Consider the following 19,182-nt stretch of genomic DNA (forward strand, 5'->3'; position numbering starts at 1 on the left):
TGGAGTACATGTGATTGGTATAGTTGGGGACATCAAACTGCTTGGAGGAAAACTATGACGAGTAGGAGAATTTAATACCTTGACCCCTTCACGACGGAAAGGTGATACTAGATCGACAAATTGCCCACGATATACCAGTGGCGGCTCGTACCACTTTATGAAGGTAGTGCCAGAATTCGGGCAGCCGCCAAAATTTTTAGTGACATATTCAGGATATTGCCAAAAAAGGTATATGTACTTAAAACAAAAATTAAAAAATAGGCGCAGATACTTTTACCTTATGTATCTTATGTACCTATATTTATCTGAGATACCAAGAAAGTGTCCAAAATTTATCAAAACAGTTCCGTAAATTAATAAATAATAAAAAACCCTCAACATACCACCAGTACTTACTGCTGATAGTACTTGAAGTTTGTTATTATGATCTAGTCTCTATTTACAAAATTATGAAAATAATACTATTTTATTTTTCACACACATGCACAAATTTGTGTAATATCACTTCTAAAAATTTACGATATATGAAACCCGATTACGATTCTTTTTTTTTTGTTGCAAAGTTTTCAATGGCTTTATTATTAAAATTATCAATACAATTTACAAAATGCTTTTCTGCAGATAGCATACCTAAAGCACTAAGTCGTTCTTCTTTCGTTGTATTTAATTCAAATTCAAAATATTTCAAAATTTAATAGTTTCTTCAAATGTGGCTTTTAAACCTTCCTCGTTTAATAAAACCGATAGCAGAACAGCCCCAGAGGTAGTACCTAATTCATCTCGCTAATACCTACAGTACTTCTAATTGAGTTTTAAACCGAGTTTTGCTTAAAAATTAAAACTGTCTCCATGTTTCATTAAGAAATATTTCGGGGAACTGATGCTTATAAGCAGAAAACTTCTCCGACATAAATAAATTAGAAGCAACTTAATGTCCGGAGAAGACCTTTGAAAAATCTGGAACTTTGAATATGAACCTTTAAGTCGTTGTCTAATTCGGCGCTAAAATTGACCTGCTTCTTAAATATGTCTCTATTTTCTGAATTTTCTTTTTCGTCGTGACCTCTTAAAGCTAACTCGAAAGCTCCACAAAAGCTTATAAAATTTGTAGTTTTTTTTTCTAACGAAAAACCACTAAAAAAGTTTTTTAAGATGCTAATCTGATTCATTGTCAATTATTAATAAATTAAACCTAAGAAATAATCAAAATATTATTTATAATACACCCACGATCATGATGCACTAAAAGTTTAATTATAAATACAAAAACTTTTTAACAGAAAATAGCCATAATAAAAGTGAGAAGCCAGCACGTAAAGAAACTCGAAATAAATAGATACCCTCGTGCCCGGCACAAAGATTCTCATTTGAAGGTATACTAATAGTCCAATATAGTTCTTTCTCTGTCATTTACATAGAATGCTCGTGAAATCTTTCTCTTTTCAGATGTGCCAGTACTGATTTCGGCACAACATTCTCCTGTCGAATAATCTCCCCTGTAAGTGGCAGGGATTGTACTATGCACAAGGTTACCAGATTTTATATAATTTAAAAAGATAATAAGAAATACAAACAAAAAAATTAACAAGCATTAAAAGGTTTTGAAGATAAAAAATATGTTTCTGCATAGTTAGCAAGATAGTGCCATGGCTCTATGGCACTACCTCACGGGCCGCCACTGCTATATATCGGCTAGTTGGTTTAACTGGTAGCGAATGAGTGGAGTGCTCTGTAAGAGAAAACTCTAAGAATAGCTCACCATAGTTTATATTTCAAAACTTACCATTGCAAATCCAACATCAGCCTTTTTTAATGCTGGTCCATCATTTGAACCGTCACCAGTTACAGCTACTACTTCTCTACAAGCACTTAACTCACTATCTATAATACCCTTGACAAGAATGTATTTATCCGTGGGAGATGACCTCGCCAGAACACGCAACTTAGGCCAAACTTGGTCAATAAGATGTTGTTGAACCTAAAAGTATATAATAAAAAAAATGAAGCCAACAACTTCTAATTTATCGGATGGTCTAATAATGACAAACAGATATATAATGATACACAATAAGGGTACATTGGATGAACCATCCACTGGACAAACCACCGGCAGTTACACTGGAAAATGTGAAGAAAGTCTACGAAATGATTCTAGCTGATCGTAAAGTAAAGTGAAGCTGGAATCGTTGTATTGTACATTTTTTATAGAAACTTAAAATTAGATACCTACTTCTCCAGAGCTGTCCCTAATTTTTCTGTTAAATTCTTTTTATTCTAGAATAAGGGAGTCATCGTATGGTTTTACAATACCACATGTAGTGGCAATCGACATGGATGTATTTAAATTGTCACCAGTGACCATTCTGACAGTGATACCAGCTCTATGATATTCATTTCTTTTGATAGAAGAATGCTGCTGATACCTTTGACAGCAGATCGGACAAACGCTTCCATTCTGAACCAACTTGACATTAAAAAAGACTGTGTGCTCATGTCTGCAGCGAATTCTACAGGTCTTTGGTCACGTGGTTCGCAGAGGTGTGACGATAACTTAGAAAAAGATTAGTTGTTTCTGAAAAGATTCCGGGGAAAAGACCAAGAGGACGGTCACCAGCCAAATGGTCCGGCCAAATTCAGAACTCAGCTGATCACACATTCTCCGAAACCCTTAGATCAGCTAAAGATAGAGATCAATGGATTATTGGAGCCAGTCACGATCAGTGACTCAAGTACTCATAGACCAAGAGGCTTCTTCTTCTTAGGGTGCCTGTCCGTTCCGAGCGTTGGCGATCATTCTAGCTATGATGACTTTGTTAGTTGCTATACGGAATAGTTGTGTTGAGGTCTTTCTATACCATGCTCTCAGGTTAGCAAGCCAGGATATTCATCTTCGTCCTGGGGCCCTTTTTCCTTCAATTTTACCTTGTAAAATGCACTGGGGTAGCTCGTATCTGCCTTGATTTCTCATTATATGCCCCAAGTACTGCAGCTTACGGCCCGTCACGATGTTGACTAAATCTGCGGTTGTGTTCATCCTCCGTAGTACTTCTTCATTGGTGACTTTGTCTGTCCAGGGTATCTTCAGGATCCTTCTGTACAACCATAGCTCAAAAGCTTGAAGTTTCGATAGAGTTTCCGCCTTCAATGTCCACGTTTCTACTCCGTATAGAAGCACTGACTACATGTAACATTTAAGGAGCCTTATTTTTGTTTTTAGAGTGATGTCATGGCTATTGAACACAGAGCTCATAGTCAAGAATGCACTCTTTGCCTTTCCGATGCGACATTTAATCTCTTGAGTATTATCCCACGACCAAGAGGCAGCGCTGAAAAATCTCTTTGAATTTACTGAAGCTAAATTTTTCACAGTTAATTACTGAGTGTGTAGAGAAACATACTGCGGTCGGTCAAGCGAAACGTACAACGGGGGTTACTGAGAGGGTATCAAAGTTGCTTTCCTACGAAGGTAATTATTTCCATTTACTAAGGCTGAAAATCAGTACACACATTCTAAATTAAATATAAATAAAAGTTATTATAGTCGGTATGACGGGACAGAGCCGGTCGGTCGGTCCCAATAGTCGATTGAGGAAATGAAGCATTTTGGCTCGCAAAAGTAGGGAATAGTCCAAGAATCATTTTCTATATCTGCCGCTACCTTAGGGGTAGTTGCCACCCCATCTCAGGGGTGGGAATGTTTTATTACATTTTAACCATGTAATTCGATGGAAAAGGTGATTCTAAGAAAAAAATGTTTTCAAGATTTTCTTTGTAAAACTAATATTTTTCGAGTTATTCGCGCTTGAAAATAACAGTTTTTCGACGAAAAAATCGTTTTTTTTAGAGGGTTTTTTGAGAATTCCTCGAAAAATATGCATTTAATCAAAAAAACTGGATATCAAAATTGTATCTTTTAGTAACACAAACCAAATTCTTTTCCAATAATATCTTTAAGGCCAATACAAACCGAGATACGGCATGTTAAGGGTTAGCTTTTTTCGTCAAATGAATAATTTGAAATATTCAAAGCCAAATAATGAGAAAAATTTGCATTTTTAGAGGAAAACTTAAATAATCTTTTTTCATGTATATAATTATACCTATTTAAGGAGACTTATTTTTGTTTTTAGAGTGATGTCATGGCTCTTGAACACAGAGCTCATAGTCAAGAATGCACTCTTTGCCTTTCCGATGTGACATTTAATCTCTTGAGTATTATCCCACGACCAAGAGGCAGCGCTGAAAAATCTCTTTGAATTTACTAAAGCTAAATTTTTCACAGTTGATTACTGTGATTCTGTAGAGAAACATACTGCGGTCGGTCAAGCGAAACATAGAACAGGGGTTACTGAGAGGGTATCAAAGTTGCTTTCCTACGAAGGTAATTATTTCCATTTACTAAGGTTGAAAATCAGTACACACATTCTAAATTAAATATAAATAAAAGTTATTATAGTCGGTTAGCTGTATGACGGGACAGAGCCGGTCGGTCAGCCCCAATAGTCGATTGAGGAAATGAAGCATTTTGCTCGCAATTTTTTCGTCCAGCATGGATGTACTTGAAATATTTACAGAAGGTAGGGAATAGTCCAAGGAATTTTCTATATCATGCCGCTATCATACGCTAAAACCTTGGGGGTGGTTGCCACCCCATATCGGGGGTGGGAATTTTTTATCACATTTTAACCATGTAATTCGATGGAAAAAGTGATTCTAAGAAAAAAATGTTTTTTACATTTTCTTCGTAAAACTAATATTTTTCGAGTTATTCGCGCTTGAAAATAAACAGTTTTTCGACGAAAAAATCGAGTTTTTTAGAGGTTTTTTAGAGAATACCTCGAAAAATATTCTATATAATTTTGGCGATAAGAAGTATCTTCAAAAATGATTTTGTAGCATTTTTAAAGAGCTTTAAGACTGTGTAAATTAAATTCCGTAAGATCCCTTAGTTTTTAATTGGGGCGGGTTTAAATGGCTCGAATAAGGGTGTGTTTGCTGGTAAATTGAGGTTTTAAACAGCTATATCTGGCTAACTATTCACTGTAATGAAAATCTATGCACAGGGTACTTTTAGTCATTAAAAAAGATACAATTTAGTAGTTTATAATTTTTTTCGTATATTTAGTTTTTTCATAGATATTTTGATAGTAGTAAATGTGAAGTAAAATGTGAAAAATACCAAATTGCAAAAAATAAATTTTTCTTAAAACTCCAATTTTTCCAAAATTAGGCATTTAAAATAGATCAAGCTCCTTGAGTGTTTGAGTGTATTGATACTATAAATATAAAAGAACTACAGAAAGGTGAAGACCAATTTTGAATTAGGAAGGTAGTTCAGGGGTTGTTTTCACTGATTTTTTCGTAGAGAAAAGCAGGTACCGACATGTTTTTGATTATAAGTCGCTTAATTTTCATGCTAGAAACTTTTTATTATTTTTTTAAAGGTATAATTTTATACATGAAAAAAGATTATTTAAGTTTTCCTCGAAAAATGCAAATTTTTCTCATTATTTGGCTTTGAATATTTCAAATTATTCATTTGACGAAAAAAGCTAACCCTTAACATGCCGTATCTCGGTTTGTATTGGCCTTAAAGATATTATTGGAAAAGAATTTGGTTTGTGTTACTAAAAGATACAATTTTGATATCCAGTTTTTTTGATTAAATGCATATTTTTCGAGGAATTCTCAAAAAACCCTCTAAAAAAGTCGATTTTTTCGTCGAAAAACTGTTATTTTCAAGCGCGAATAACTCGAAAAATATTAGTTTTACGAAGAAAATCTTGAAAACATTTTTTTCTTAGAATCACCTTTTCCATCAAATTACATGGTTAAAATGTAATAAAACATTCCCACCCCTGAGATGGGGTGGCAACTACCCCTAAGGTAGCGGCAGATATAGAAAATGATTCTTGGACTATTCCCTACTTTTGCGAGCCAAAATGCTTCATTTCCTCAATCGACTATTGGGACCGACCGACCGGCTCTGTCCCGTCATACCGACTATAATAACTTTTATTTATATTTAATTTAGAATGTGTGTACTGATTTTCAGCCTTAGTAAATGGATTTAATTACTTTCGTAGGAAAGCAACTTTGATACCCTCTCAGTAACCCCAGTTCTACGTTTCGCTTGACCGACCGCAGTATGTTTTTCTACACACTCACAGTAATCAACTGTGAAAAATCTAGCTTTAGTAAATTCAAAGAGATTTTTCAGCGCTGCCTCTCCGTCTATCAAGTAATGAGGAAACGACAAGACAGAGATACATAACCAATTAATATTTTTTTATAAAAACTGAAATTAGATACCTACTTCTCCAGAGCTGTCCCTAATTCTTCTGTTAAATTCTTTTCCTTCGAGAATGAGGGAATCATCATTTGGTTTTACAATACCACATTTAGTGGCAATCGACACAGCTGTATTCAAATTGTCACCAGTGACCATTCTTACAGTGACGCCAGCTCTCTGGCATTTCCTAATGGCTGCAGGTACTTCGGGTCGAACAGGATCTTCAATACCAACAACACACAGGCATGTTAAGTTATTGACAATATATTTTTCATCGTCCCAGTTAGGTTCACGTTCTATATACACCTGATTCATTTCTTGTGCACCACGAACGAAGTCTCTATAAGCAAGGCAAATGGTTCTGAGTCCATTCGAAGCCATAGGTTCTATTACTAGTCTTAACAGCCTTTTCTGCATATCTTGTGTGAATTTTTGAAGACGACCATCATAGCTGTAGATAAAGGCACACTTTTCTAGGATTATTTCTGAAGCACCTTTGGTAAATAATCGGTAACCGCCACCTGATCGGGGGATCACGGTACTCATTGATTTTCTGTCTGAATTGAAAGTGTATACTCGAGTGAATGTTTCTTCGGGCTGGTTGTCCCTGATGATTTGGTAGTCCTTTCGAAGTCCTAGGACGAATCCTAGTAATGCACATTCTGTTTTGTTGCCAACTTGTCTCGGTAGATTACTACCGCGTTCTGGAGGCTGAAAAAATATAAATATAGATATAAAAATGGTCATATCATTTTATTTTTAAATTAGCTCAAAGTTTTAATAGGAGGAGAGAGACTTCACAAAGGACTGAATATCCTGATAAGTAAAATAATAAATACAGGAAGAATTCCAGAAGAATGGAGAACCACTCAAAAGATAGTGTTATTTAAGAAAGGTGATAGGGCAGACCCCAGTAACTATGGAGGGGTAAATTTATTGAGCACTATACTGAAACTCACAACAAAAATACTGATGGAGAAAATAATGGCGTGCATAAATATATCGGATGAACAACAAGGATTTAGAAGTGGAAGTTCATGTAACGATGCAGTTTTTGCGATAAGGCAAATAGGGGAGAAATCGTTAGAATATAACAAGCCAGCCTTTTTCTGTTTCATAGATCTAGAAAAAGCGTTTGATAGAATAAAATTAAAAGATGTGATACACCTACTACATGATAAAAATTTACCACTGGATATCATTAAACTGATAGAAAACATACTCGTATGTGTAAGAAATAAAATAGTAATGAAAGTCAATGTAATTCAGAATCCATAGATAAGTCCATGGTGAGACCGCTCGCATCTGAAAAAATTTCTGATTCGGTTTCTTTGCGGATTCCTATTAAAAAATGTTCCCTTTAAACAAATCTGAAGGGTGCCGGCCGAAATTTTTGGGCAGAAATTGTTTAAACAATTTTTTTAAACAAATACAAAATATCACCTTTTTTTAAACAAGAAAATATGTTTTTAGGTTTTTTGGGTCATACTAAACAAGAAAGGTATCTTGTCATTTTTCTCAAAAGTTGATAGTTTTCGAGTTAAAAGCGATTTAAAATCTGAAAAATGCGAAAATACGCATTTTCGAGGCGTAAAAACTATATTTAAATCAGTATTTTTGAGGTTGCCAAGTACTTACTTAAATTGTAGTTTAAACATTCATTTTTAAGATTCTGAAGAGTGATCGGGTCTGACTTCAATTTACCCAATTGTTATTTAATTGTTAATCATGCGTGTTCATCCGATTTTTTTGACGGTGCCGCGCACTCTATTTCAAAAATATTATCTAATTTTCCCTCGAAAAATATTTTTTTAGATTATTTGGGACTTTCTAAATAAAACAGGTTTCTCGTCATTTTTCTCAAAAGTTAATGGTTTTAAAGTTATAAGCGATTTAAAATCAGAAAAATGCAAAAATACGCATTTTCGGATTTTAAATCGCTTATAACTTTAAAACTGTTACCTTTTGAGAAAAATGACAAGAAACTTATTTTATTTAGAATGTCCCATAGAATATAAAAAAAAATTTTGGGTAAAAATAGGAAATTGTTGAAATAGAGCGCGCCGCGCGCCGCACCGGCAAAAAAATCAGATGGACACGCATATTTAACAATTAAAAAACAACTGTCTAAATTAAGGTTAGACCCGATCACTCTTCAGAATCTTGAAACTGAATGTTTAAACTTCAACTTAAGTGTCTGGCAACCTCAAAAATACTAATTTAAATGCGTGTTTTTTAAGAGGAAACAGTAGCGATCAACAGGTAGCAAAAACGCGTTCCAAGATTGCAGCTGTAATTTTGAATATTTTTTCTAATTATTTGGCAATTTGAAAAATATATTAATATGTGGAAATTACTCTGTAATTAAATACAATATTAAAAAAACGAGTCTGTACTGCCATTAAGAAGAACAAGAAAATACACTTTCTTCAAATAAACTTTTTTATCAGATACCTAGATTTTGTGTCATTTTGGAACTACTAAAATTTTTTATTTCATTAGTAGTTCCAAAATGACACAAAATCTAGGCATCGGATAAAAAAGTTTATTTGAACAAAGTGTATTTTTTTGTTCTTCTTAATGGCGGTACAGGCCAGTTTTTTAATATTGTATTTAATTACAGAGTAATTTCCACGTACTAATATATTTTTCAAATTGGGCTCTGTACCGCCATTCTTTATTATATTACGAATACGTGTGCCAAATATCTCAAAAAAATATTCAAAATTACAGCCGCAATCTTGGAACGCGTTTTCGCTACCTGTTGATCGCTACTGTTTCCTCTTTAAGTCTAGAAAATGCGTATTTTCGCATTTTTCAGATTTTAAATCGACTATAACTCGAAAACTATCAATTTTTGAGAAAAATCACAAGATATGTACCAGAGAAAAAACATAGATATTTTGTAATAGTTTAAAAAAAATGTTTAAACAATTTCTGCCCAAAAATTCCGCCCGGCCCCCTTCAGATTTGTTTAAAGGGGACATTTTTGAATAGGAAACCACAGAAATGTTTTCAGACGGGAGCGGTCTCACCACATGGACTAAGAAGCAAACACAGGAATCAGCAAGGAAATTCACTAAGCCCTCTACTGTTTAATATAATGTTGGATGCAATAATAAACCAAGTGAAGAAAAAAGGAAGGTACAAAATGGTCCATAGAGATAAAAATACTCTGTTACGCTGATGACACCGTGTTAATAGCATAGTGCGAAGACGACCTACAAAGATTGTACAAAGAATATTGTACCAATTCAACATTAACGCAAAAAAAATGAATACGAAAATATCAGCCCAAAAAATAAAAAGCTAAGTAATAGCCAAAAAAACAATAAGATGCAAATTGGAGTTAGACAATCAAATTATACAACAAGTAATGACTCTCAAATACCTGGGAATTAATCTATCAGCCGACAACAAGATCGAAGAAGAGGAAAATGCTAAATAATTAAAGCCAGTAGAACGGCCGGATGCCTAAACGACACAATTTGGAAAAACAAGCAAAGAGTGAAAATAAAGGCCCAAATATATCAGTCAGTTATTATAGCATCTGTAAAAATATTAGTACATTTGGACGTTGAGAGGTGACTCAAATTTTTTTGCAGAAATTGCTTGAAAATAACTCAAATAATATTTGAGTTATCCTCCCTCTCAAGAAGGTCCGGAACATTGTTTAAATAATCAAAATGTCAAAAAATGAAGGAAAAATTCGATTTTTTTCTTCGTTTTTTGATTATAACTTTAAAAGTATTTATTTGCGAGAAAAGTTGTACCGACATAAAAGTTGCGTAATTAAATTTCATACAATATAGAATTGGTTATAAATTTAAAAAATAGTCAGCCTTGTTGCAAAATAGCAATAATTGCGAAAAAAACCATACAAAAACAAGTATTCGCATTTTACGTTTTTCAACCATTTATGCTACACTTAGGACCTTCCTATTTCACCCAGAAAAACTATATGATACAGTAAAACAACACTTTAAATTTCATTAAGATCGGTTAAATAATTTTGCAAAATAAATTTTGCAATCTAGCTTTCGCAAAAAAAATTCATTTTTTCAAAATGTTACAGGACTGAAAATTTTTTTGCTTATAGAAGTGTACTGTACCTTTCATTTGCAATTTGCAAAACTAAAATCGATTAACTACCACGGCGTCAGGAATTTTTTTAAATAAACATTAATTATTGGTGCTACGCGCAGGACAGCGGATAGTTTGCTCTGATTGGGCATTCCAATGACATTTGATAATGATTGATACATTTTAATTTTTATTACATTTCGATATAAATAAATAAATTTGTTTACTGCAAAATAAAAACACATACTCTATCTTTTGAAATAACACTTTTTTTAGCAAAAACATTCTTTGTTCATATATTTTAACTTAGAGAATAAAAGTTTATTATTTTTAAACATATTTGCAATTGTTTAAACAATATTTCACAAACAATAATAAAACTAGTTTTATTTTTGTGGAGTTAAAATATTAAAATACAACAAAATATAGAGTAAGAAAATAATATATTAGATAAAGATTGGAAGAAATTTTGGTGGAAATCAACTTGTGTGAATCCAACACTGCTGCCCTGCGCGTAGCACCAAAAATTAATGTTTATTTAAAAAAATTTCTGACGCCGTGGTAAGTAATCGATTTTAATTTTGCGAATTGCAAATGAAAGATACAGTACACTTCTATAAGCAAAAAAAATTCAACTTGCTATCTGCTTTATTTTCAGTGCTGCAACATTTTAAAAAAATGAATTTTTTTTGCGAAAGCTGGATTTCAAAATTTATTTTGCAAAATATATTAAACCGATCTTAATGAAATTTACAGTGTTGTTTTACTATAGCATAAAGCTTTTCTGGGTAAAATATGAAGGTCCTAAGTGTGACATAAATGGTTGAAAAACCTTAAATGCGAATACTTGTTTTTGTATGGTTTTTTTCGCAATTATTGCTATTTTGCAACAAGGGTGACTATTTTTTAAATTTATAATCAATTCTATATTGTATGAAATTTAATTACGCAACTTTTATGTCAGTGCAACTTTTTTCAGAAATGAAAAGTTTTAAAGTTATAATCAAAAAATCAATAAAAAAATCGAATTTTTCCTTCATATTTTGACATTTTGATTATTTAAACAATGTTCCGGACCATTTTGAGTGGGAGGATAACTCAAATATTATTATTATTTGAGTTATTTTCAAGCAACTTCTGCAAAAAAATTTGAGTCACCTCTCAACGTTCATCTCAAAACAGATGCGTCCTGGACTATTAGTGCAGTCACTGAAGGTTTTTACCTGCGATTTCGTTGAACCTCCATCGATTTTCATAAAAATTGGGGAATAATTAGGGGATACCTCAAGGAACAAAGGTGACATGATGCCAACTTGCGCTTTTACCCTTCGGTGGATGTCACCCCTTCTCGGGGGTGAAAATTATTGTATTGAAAATAATACCACAAGTCGATAGGGGGACAAATTATAAGCAAAATTTGTTATATGAAGTTATTAAAATTTTTTTACAACACTTTTTGAGTTATTAAAGACCAAAATTTTTAATTTTTCGTAAAAAAATGCATGTTTAAATCGTTTTTTCACGTATAAATCAAAAACTATAAGCTTTTACAAGAAAGTTATTATTACTGAAATTGTAGATAATAAAATATTGAATACATTACTTACATAAAGAACTAAACTACTGTTAGTTCAAAGTGAGTTATTGGCAATTGAATGTGTATTTTTTTCGACGAGTACTCAAATCCAAGTATTCAAGCTTAAATAACGGGAAAACGATGCAATGTATAAAATATTTCTGCTAAACATTTGTCAAAGTACTTCGGAATACCTATCAAATGAGCTTTAGAACAAGGTAATAGCGTCAAAATTAAGCAAGTAATAATGAAAATAAAAGAACCGTTTCGAATTTTTTAGGAAAAAGTGAAAAATAAAACATACGCCCATTTCCACAAAAATTAAAATTTATAGTAATCCTTACAAGAACTTCTTTATATTAGCATAATTAATGTTTTCGATAAAGACAGGTTTATAATGCATATTTTTGAAAAAAAGATATAATTTAAAAAATCATAATTTTTAAAATTATTGTAATTCTCATATTCTTTTGATAATTATTCCAAAAATACTCAATATACGTAAAAAATGATATATAACCAAATTTTAGTTTTTTCTGTTCCCAATATTTTACCTGTTTTACTATTTCTATAGGGTAAAAAATAACCGAGATAGAAACGTTTAAATCTTAAATTTTGCTGTGGGAACCATGCAACCGGGGTCATTTAACCTTTTATTTTTAAAAAAGTAAGGGGTTTAAATATTAGGTTCAACGTGCTTAAATAGCACTTATTAATTAACTTTCAAACAGTTTTTAGATGAACCTGATATCTTAAGCACGAACGAATTTATTAAAAAAAAAACAATAACATTTTTTGGAAAAATTTTTAAAAGATTTTGAAAAAATCTTGGAGCATAAATTTTAACGCTATTAACATGTTCGGGGGCTCATTTGATAGATATTTTTAATTACTTTGACAAATGTTTAATAAGTTTATCTTATAAAATGCATGAATTACCCGTTATTTCAGCTTGAATACTTAGAGTTTTTTACTCGCCGAGAAAAATATACATTCAATTACCTATAACTCACTTTTAGTTAACATTAAAAGATTTTTCTAGTAAGGGGTTTATTTCATTTTTTATTAGCTTTAATTTTGATAATAATAACTTTTTTGTAAAAACTTACACTTTTTGAGTTATTGATGAAAAATTGGTTAAAAACATGCATTTTTCTCAAGAAAAATTAAAATCTTTGATCTTTAATAACTCAAAACGTTTTGATTTATTTTAATAACTTTATATAACAAATTTTGCTTGAAATTTGTCCCTCTATCGAATTATGGGGTTAATTTTAAGAAAAAAATTTTCACCCCCGAGAAGGGAGGGCATCCACCCCCAGCGTAAAAACGCAAGTTGGCACCATGTCACCTTTGTTCTTTGAGATATCCTCTAACCACTCACCAATTTTCATACAAATCGATGGAGGTTCAACGAAATCGGAGGTAATAGCTCATATCCACTTTCAGTGACTCCACTATATTAGGCCAGTTATGACTTACACGGACGAAATAAGACCAGATAAAAGCAAAACACAAAGACATCTGGAGACCAAAGAAATGACGATTTTAAGAAAGATTGCTGGAAAAGGACTACAAAACAGGGTAAAAGTGAGGAAAGCAGACGCATATGTGGGGTAGACAATATAAATAACTGGGTAAAGAACAGAAAAGAAGAGTGGAATCAAAACATAAGCAGAATGTCCGAATCGAATGAAGGATAGTAAGAATAGCCAGGGACAAGTCACCGTTAGGTAGAAGAAGTATAGGACGACCAAGGAAAAGATGGAATGACAATTTAGGGACAGAATGAAAGGCACCATTGAAGAAAAACAAGCAGTAATATAAAAGAAAAAGAAAAAGTAGAACGTTTTAATAAGAGTAAAACGGTAAAATGATATAGTTGAAGACGTTATTGGAGACAGTGCAGAACCATATTCGAAGAGGTAGCAACTGAAGTAATTGGAAGACAAAAGCGTGATAAAATAATGTCGGACTGGTACGATGAGGAATGTGCACAAGCATCGCATAGAAACGAAGAAAGACGAAAAACGAGACTAGTGGGGGAAGAGTATAGTCAGCTGAGACCAGACGAAAAACGAATACTGAAAGGAAAGAAGAAAGAGAATCAGAAAAGTATAATACACAAATGGAAATGCGAAAATTCTACAGGAAAGTTAACCAGAACAGAAAGGAATACACAAAAAATGAACTGAAAATAAACCTAGAATATACCGAATATTTAATAACAGAACAAGAACCAATGAGAAACTTGGAAATGGACGATAATAGGGAAATTAACGACACTAAAAATTCAAATACTTAGAATTCATACCCTCAAAGAATGGAACCACTGAGCAAGAGATAAGCACAGACAAGAACATGTATTAAACAAATGAACAGGGTACTTTGGGATAGAAAGATTACCAGAAATACAAAGAAGAGAATATACAGGGTGTTTCATTGGTAAAGTAACATACGTTAACTGTAGAAAGAGGATCCTTATGCGGTCTCAAAAATACCATACTTAATGGGTCTTACTCCATTAATAACAAAAATACTGGGTAATTTATCTATTTTGCCATTTTCCTTAATTGGTTCATAACTTTTTGACCACACTGTATATTTATTTTATATTTGGCACGCAAATATCACTTACGGCGTGCAATAAATTAGTTCATTTACAATTGTAAAAAATCCAGATCCGGCTTAAAAAATATTGGAAAAATATTCCGACCCCAAAACAACACCCTGTACATTAAATTTTTTTAAAATGGATTTTTCAGTTGAAAAGAGGATAAAAAAACTAGATACAGTGGTATACTTTGAATTTTCGGCAAAATGATTTTTCTGGTGAAATTTTGAATTTGAATTCGGAAATTAAGTGAATTGCGAGAGCTCTAAGTAGAAAAAAATTGAAATACAGCTTACAACTTGTCAACCACAGTGTATATTGATTTAATATTTAACACGCGAATATTCTTTTAGGTGTTCAGTCAATTAATTTAATTACAATTATAAAAAATCCAGATCCGGATTAAAAAATAATGTATAAATGTTCCAACCCAAAAAAAGACCTTGTATATTAATTTTTTTTTAAAATGGATTTTGCATTTAAAAAGATTATGAAAAACCAAATTAGTGGTATACTTTGAACTTTCGGCAAAATGATTTTTCTGGGAAAAATTTGAATTCTGAAATTATGTGAATTGCGAAGCTCAAAGTAAAATAAATTAAAATATGACTTAATTTTAATTAATACCATTATTTAATCTAAATTGGTAAAATATTAACATTTGCACGCATAACAATAATTTTTGATGACCCCCTCTGTGGCTAAGTGGGAAGAGCGCCTACCTTTGGATCGAAAGGTCCGAATAGTCGTGAGTTCGAATCTCACCAGGGTCAGAAATTTTTCGTTTATTATAAATTAATAAATGAAAATAGTTTCTGTCCTTGTGGGATCGGTACTCACCGGAGGGACCGCAGACGTTCGGATACAATTAGCGTCTCTTTGCAAAGACTATGCCGTCGACTTTGCAATGTAACAAGACACTTACTCAACACACACAGTACACAGTACATATGACGCTAGGTACCTAACTACAAAAATTTACCGTACCTACGTATAAAAAAAAAATTTTTTGATGGTGGTAATTTTGAATAAGTGCTTTAGTTTTGAATAGTGATTATGCTGCAAATTTTCGCTGTTTTGTTATAATTTTTAGCTATTTTGTTGATTAAAGTGATGTATTCCTTATTGAACTTTTATGATTTATTCATTATTTAAACATAAATATTCGTCAAAAACTATTTTTCACACATAATAAAAAACACTAAAATATTAACATTTTACCAATTTAGATTAAATAAAGGTATTAATTAAAATTAAGTCGCATTTTAATTTTTTCTACAAGAGCTCTCGCAATTGACCTAATTTCAGAATTCAAATTCAAAATTTTACCAGAAAAATCATTTTGTCGAAAATTAAAAGTATACCACTAATTTTGTTTTTCATCCTCTTTTCAAATGCGAAATCCATTTTAAAGAAAATTAATATACAAGGTGTTTTTTTGGGTCGGAATATTTACACAATATTTTTTAAACCGGACCTGGATTTTTTATAATTGTAAATAAATTAATTTATTGGACACCTAAAAGAATATTCGCGTGTTAAATATAAAATCAATATACAGTGAGGTTGACAAGTTGTAAGCTGTATTTCAATTTTTTTCTACTTAGAGCTCTCGCAATTCACTTAATTTCCGAATTCAAATTCCAAATTTCACCAGAAAAATCATTTTGCCAAAAATTCAAAGTATACCACTGAATTTAGTTTTTTTATCCTCTTTTCAACTGAAAAATCCATTTTAAAAAAATTTAATGTACAGGGTGTTGTTTTGGGGTCGGAACATTTTTCCAATATTTTTTAATCCGGATCTGGATTTTTTACAATTGTAAATAAATTAATTTATTGTACACCTTAAATGATATTTGCGTGCCAAATATAAAATAAATATACAGTGTGGTTAAAAAGTCATGAACCAATTAAGAAAATGGCAAAATAGATAAAACACCCAGTATCTTTGTTATTAATGGAGTAAGATCCATTAAGTATGGTATTTTTGAGATCGCCTAAGTGTCCTCTTTCTACAGTTAACGTATGTTACTTTCCCAATGAAACACCCTGTATAACACCTTGGTACGTAGTATAATGACCTATGGAGCAGAGAATTGGGTAATAAACAAACGAAACAGGTCCAAAATTACAGCAACTCAAATGGAGTTCATGAGAAGAAGCTGCAGAGTGACAATAATAGATCGTATTAGAAATGAGGAGATAAAACGAAGAATGGCAGTAGAACAAGACATCCTCAGCTACATTGAAGAAAAACGTTTAATTTTGTATGGACATGTGAGAAGAGCAGATTGTACAAGGTGGATGATATCAAATATTTCGAATTGGAGCCTAATAGGAAAGAGAAGAAGAGGTAATTCCCATAGATCATGGAGGGATGAAGTGAACGAGGCCATGGAAAGACGAGACCTTAAAGACGGAGAATGACAGAACAGAAACGACTGGAGACGTTGATTGAAAGAAGGTTGAAAGGCGACAACAGCTGTAAAAATCCTTATATAGATAAAAATATTTACTAACACCCTTTACCCAAACTCATAAATTATAAGTGTATGTTTTTAAATCGATTCTAAGGTCAAACTTACCAATATTCTAGAAGTATAGCTACAATTTATTGAAATAGCTTGAATGATAATGTTTCCGACATTTGTAGCAATATCATTGAACTTAGGCGTAGTTTTCCATAATTGTTCACATATATAGCTCTGCACAACCGTCATCCTGTTGGTAGTCAAAGTTCCGGTTTTGTCAGAACAGATAGCAGTTGCATTGCCCATAGTTTCACAGGCATCAAGATGCCTAACCAAGTTGTTATCTTTCATCATTTTCTAGAAATTGCAGATATAATTATAAGATAAAGCACTTAACCTATCAAAACATAACATAAGCTATCAAAAAATTACAAGAGCGACTATCAAGAGATTATTATTTATTAATTCTTTCAAAAGATAGGGTAACCATGATGAATGCCACACTATGTGAGATGCACATGAAGAAGAAGATATAAAATGAGCATTTAGAGCATAACGCTAACATAATACGAAAACAAATAATACCTATAAATAGAAACAGAAACAGAGAAAAACGCATGATGAACAAGCTAGTCAGGTTACAAACAGAAGAAGAAAAAAAGGTATACCAGTTGACACTTAACAAGAAACTGCAACTTATTACAGAAAATGACAATGTAGAACAAACATGGGACTTAATTAAAAATACTTTAAAAGCCGTAGCAGATGATACTGACAAGCCAATCAAGAAACAACAAAAGGCATGGTTCGACGATGAATGCAAACAAGAAATAGAGAAACGGAACAAGCTACGATTAGAAAGTCTAAGACTGAAATCAAAAACAGCGGAAACACTTTACATAGAGCAAAGAAGAAAAACCAGCGCAATTTTACGAAATAAAAAGAGAAAATTTTACGAAGATAAGTTGAAAGACATTGAAGAGAATTACAAAAATAATCTTATTAGAAATTTATATCAAGGCATTAAAAATCAAAAAAGAGAATATAAACCACAGCCCATTTATTACAAAGATAAAGAAGGAAAAATGATATTTGATGACCAAGAAATATTAAAACGATGGAAACAATATTTTGATGAATTGTTAAACGGGGAGTACACAAATAATCACAATGAAGAAGACACAGATCATGGAAATGAAGAACACATAAATCACGATAATGAAGGATACACAGACGCCATAATGAGTATGCAAAGAGACAGTACGGAAGATATAGCACCATCCCCAAATGAAGTTGAAATTATTATTAAGAATCTAAAAAACTATAAATGTCCTGGAAGTGATTCTATAACAGCGGAAATGTTAAAATATGGAGGAGCGCAGCTGACAGACAAAATACACAAATTACTAAAAAACATATGGGAAAAGGAAGAACTACCAATGGAGTGGAAGCAAGCACTGATATGTCCTCTTTATAAAAAGGGGGGACAAAGCAGAATGTCAAAATTATAGGGGCGTGGCACTATTAAATGTAATATATAAGATATTAGCAGTCCCCATCAAAAACAAGCTAGCAAGAAGTCTTAACAATAGCATAGGTGAATACCAGTGTGGCTTTAGAAAAGGAAGAAGTACTATAGACAACATCTTTACTTTAAGAGAAATACAAGCTGAGAGCTATGAATATAATAAACCAACAATGGCACTCTTCTTAGATTTTAAGCAAGCTTTTGATAGAATAAAAAGAAAAGAAATATATAAAGCGTTAAAAAATCTAGAAGTTTCACCAAAAATAATAAGAATGATAAAGCTTACACTTACGAAAACAGAAAATAAAGTAAAAGTTAATAACAAACTAACAGAAAATTTCGAAGTGAAAGAAGGAGTACGACAAGGGGATCCGTTGTCATCACTGCTATTTAATGTAGTATTGGAAATGATAATAAAAGAGGCTAATATTAACAGATCAGGACATATATATCACAAAAAACATCAATGTTTGGCATTCGCGGATGATGTAGTAATTCTATCCAGAAGCAAGGAACAACTAAAAGAGGTAGTAGAACGACTAGAAAAGGCAGCTCGAGAAAAAGGACTTTATATAAATGAAACAAAAACTAAGTATATGGAATGGACCGACAAAA

General features: G+C 32.2%; 1 protein-coding gene across 1 annotated transcript in view; it reads right to left on the reverse strand.

Annotated features, from left to right (window-relative positions):
• Positions 1–19,182, reverse strand: part of LOC126891873 (plasma membrane calcium-transporting ATPase 1-like) — a 77,429-nt gene that overhangs the window by 28,411 nt on the left and 29,836 nt on the right. The window contains exons 6-8 of the mRNA XM_050661208.1: positions 17,154–17,396; positions 6,317–7,003; positions 1,784–1,978 (exon numbers count right to left, since the gene is read on the reverse strand). Coding sequence (XP_050517165.1) covers positions 1,784–1,978; positions 6,317–7,003; positions 17,154–17,396 — 1,125 coding nt within the window. The remainder of the gene's footprint in view (positions 1–1,783; positions 1,979–6,316; positions 7,004–17,153; positions 17,397–19,182) is intronic.

The sequence above is a fragment of the Diabrotica virgifera genome, chromosome 9 (genome assembly GCF_917563875.1).
Source record: "Diabrotica virgifera virgifera chromosome 9, PGI_DIABVI_V3a".
Taxonomy (NCBI): domain Eukaryota; kingdom Metazoa; phylum Arthropoda; class Insecta; order Coleoptera; family Chrysomelidae; genus Diabrotica; species Diabrotica virgifera.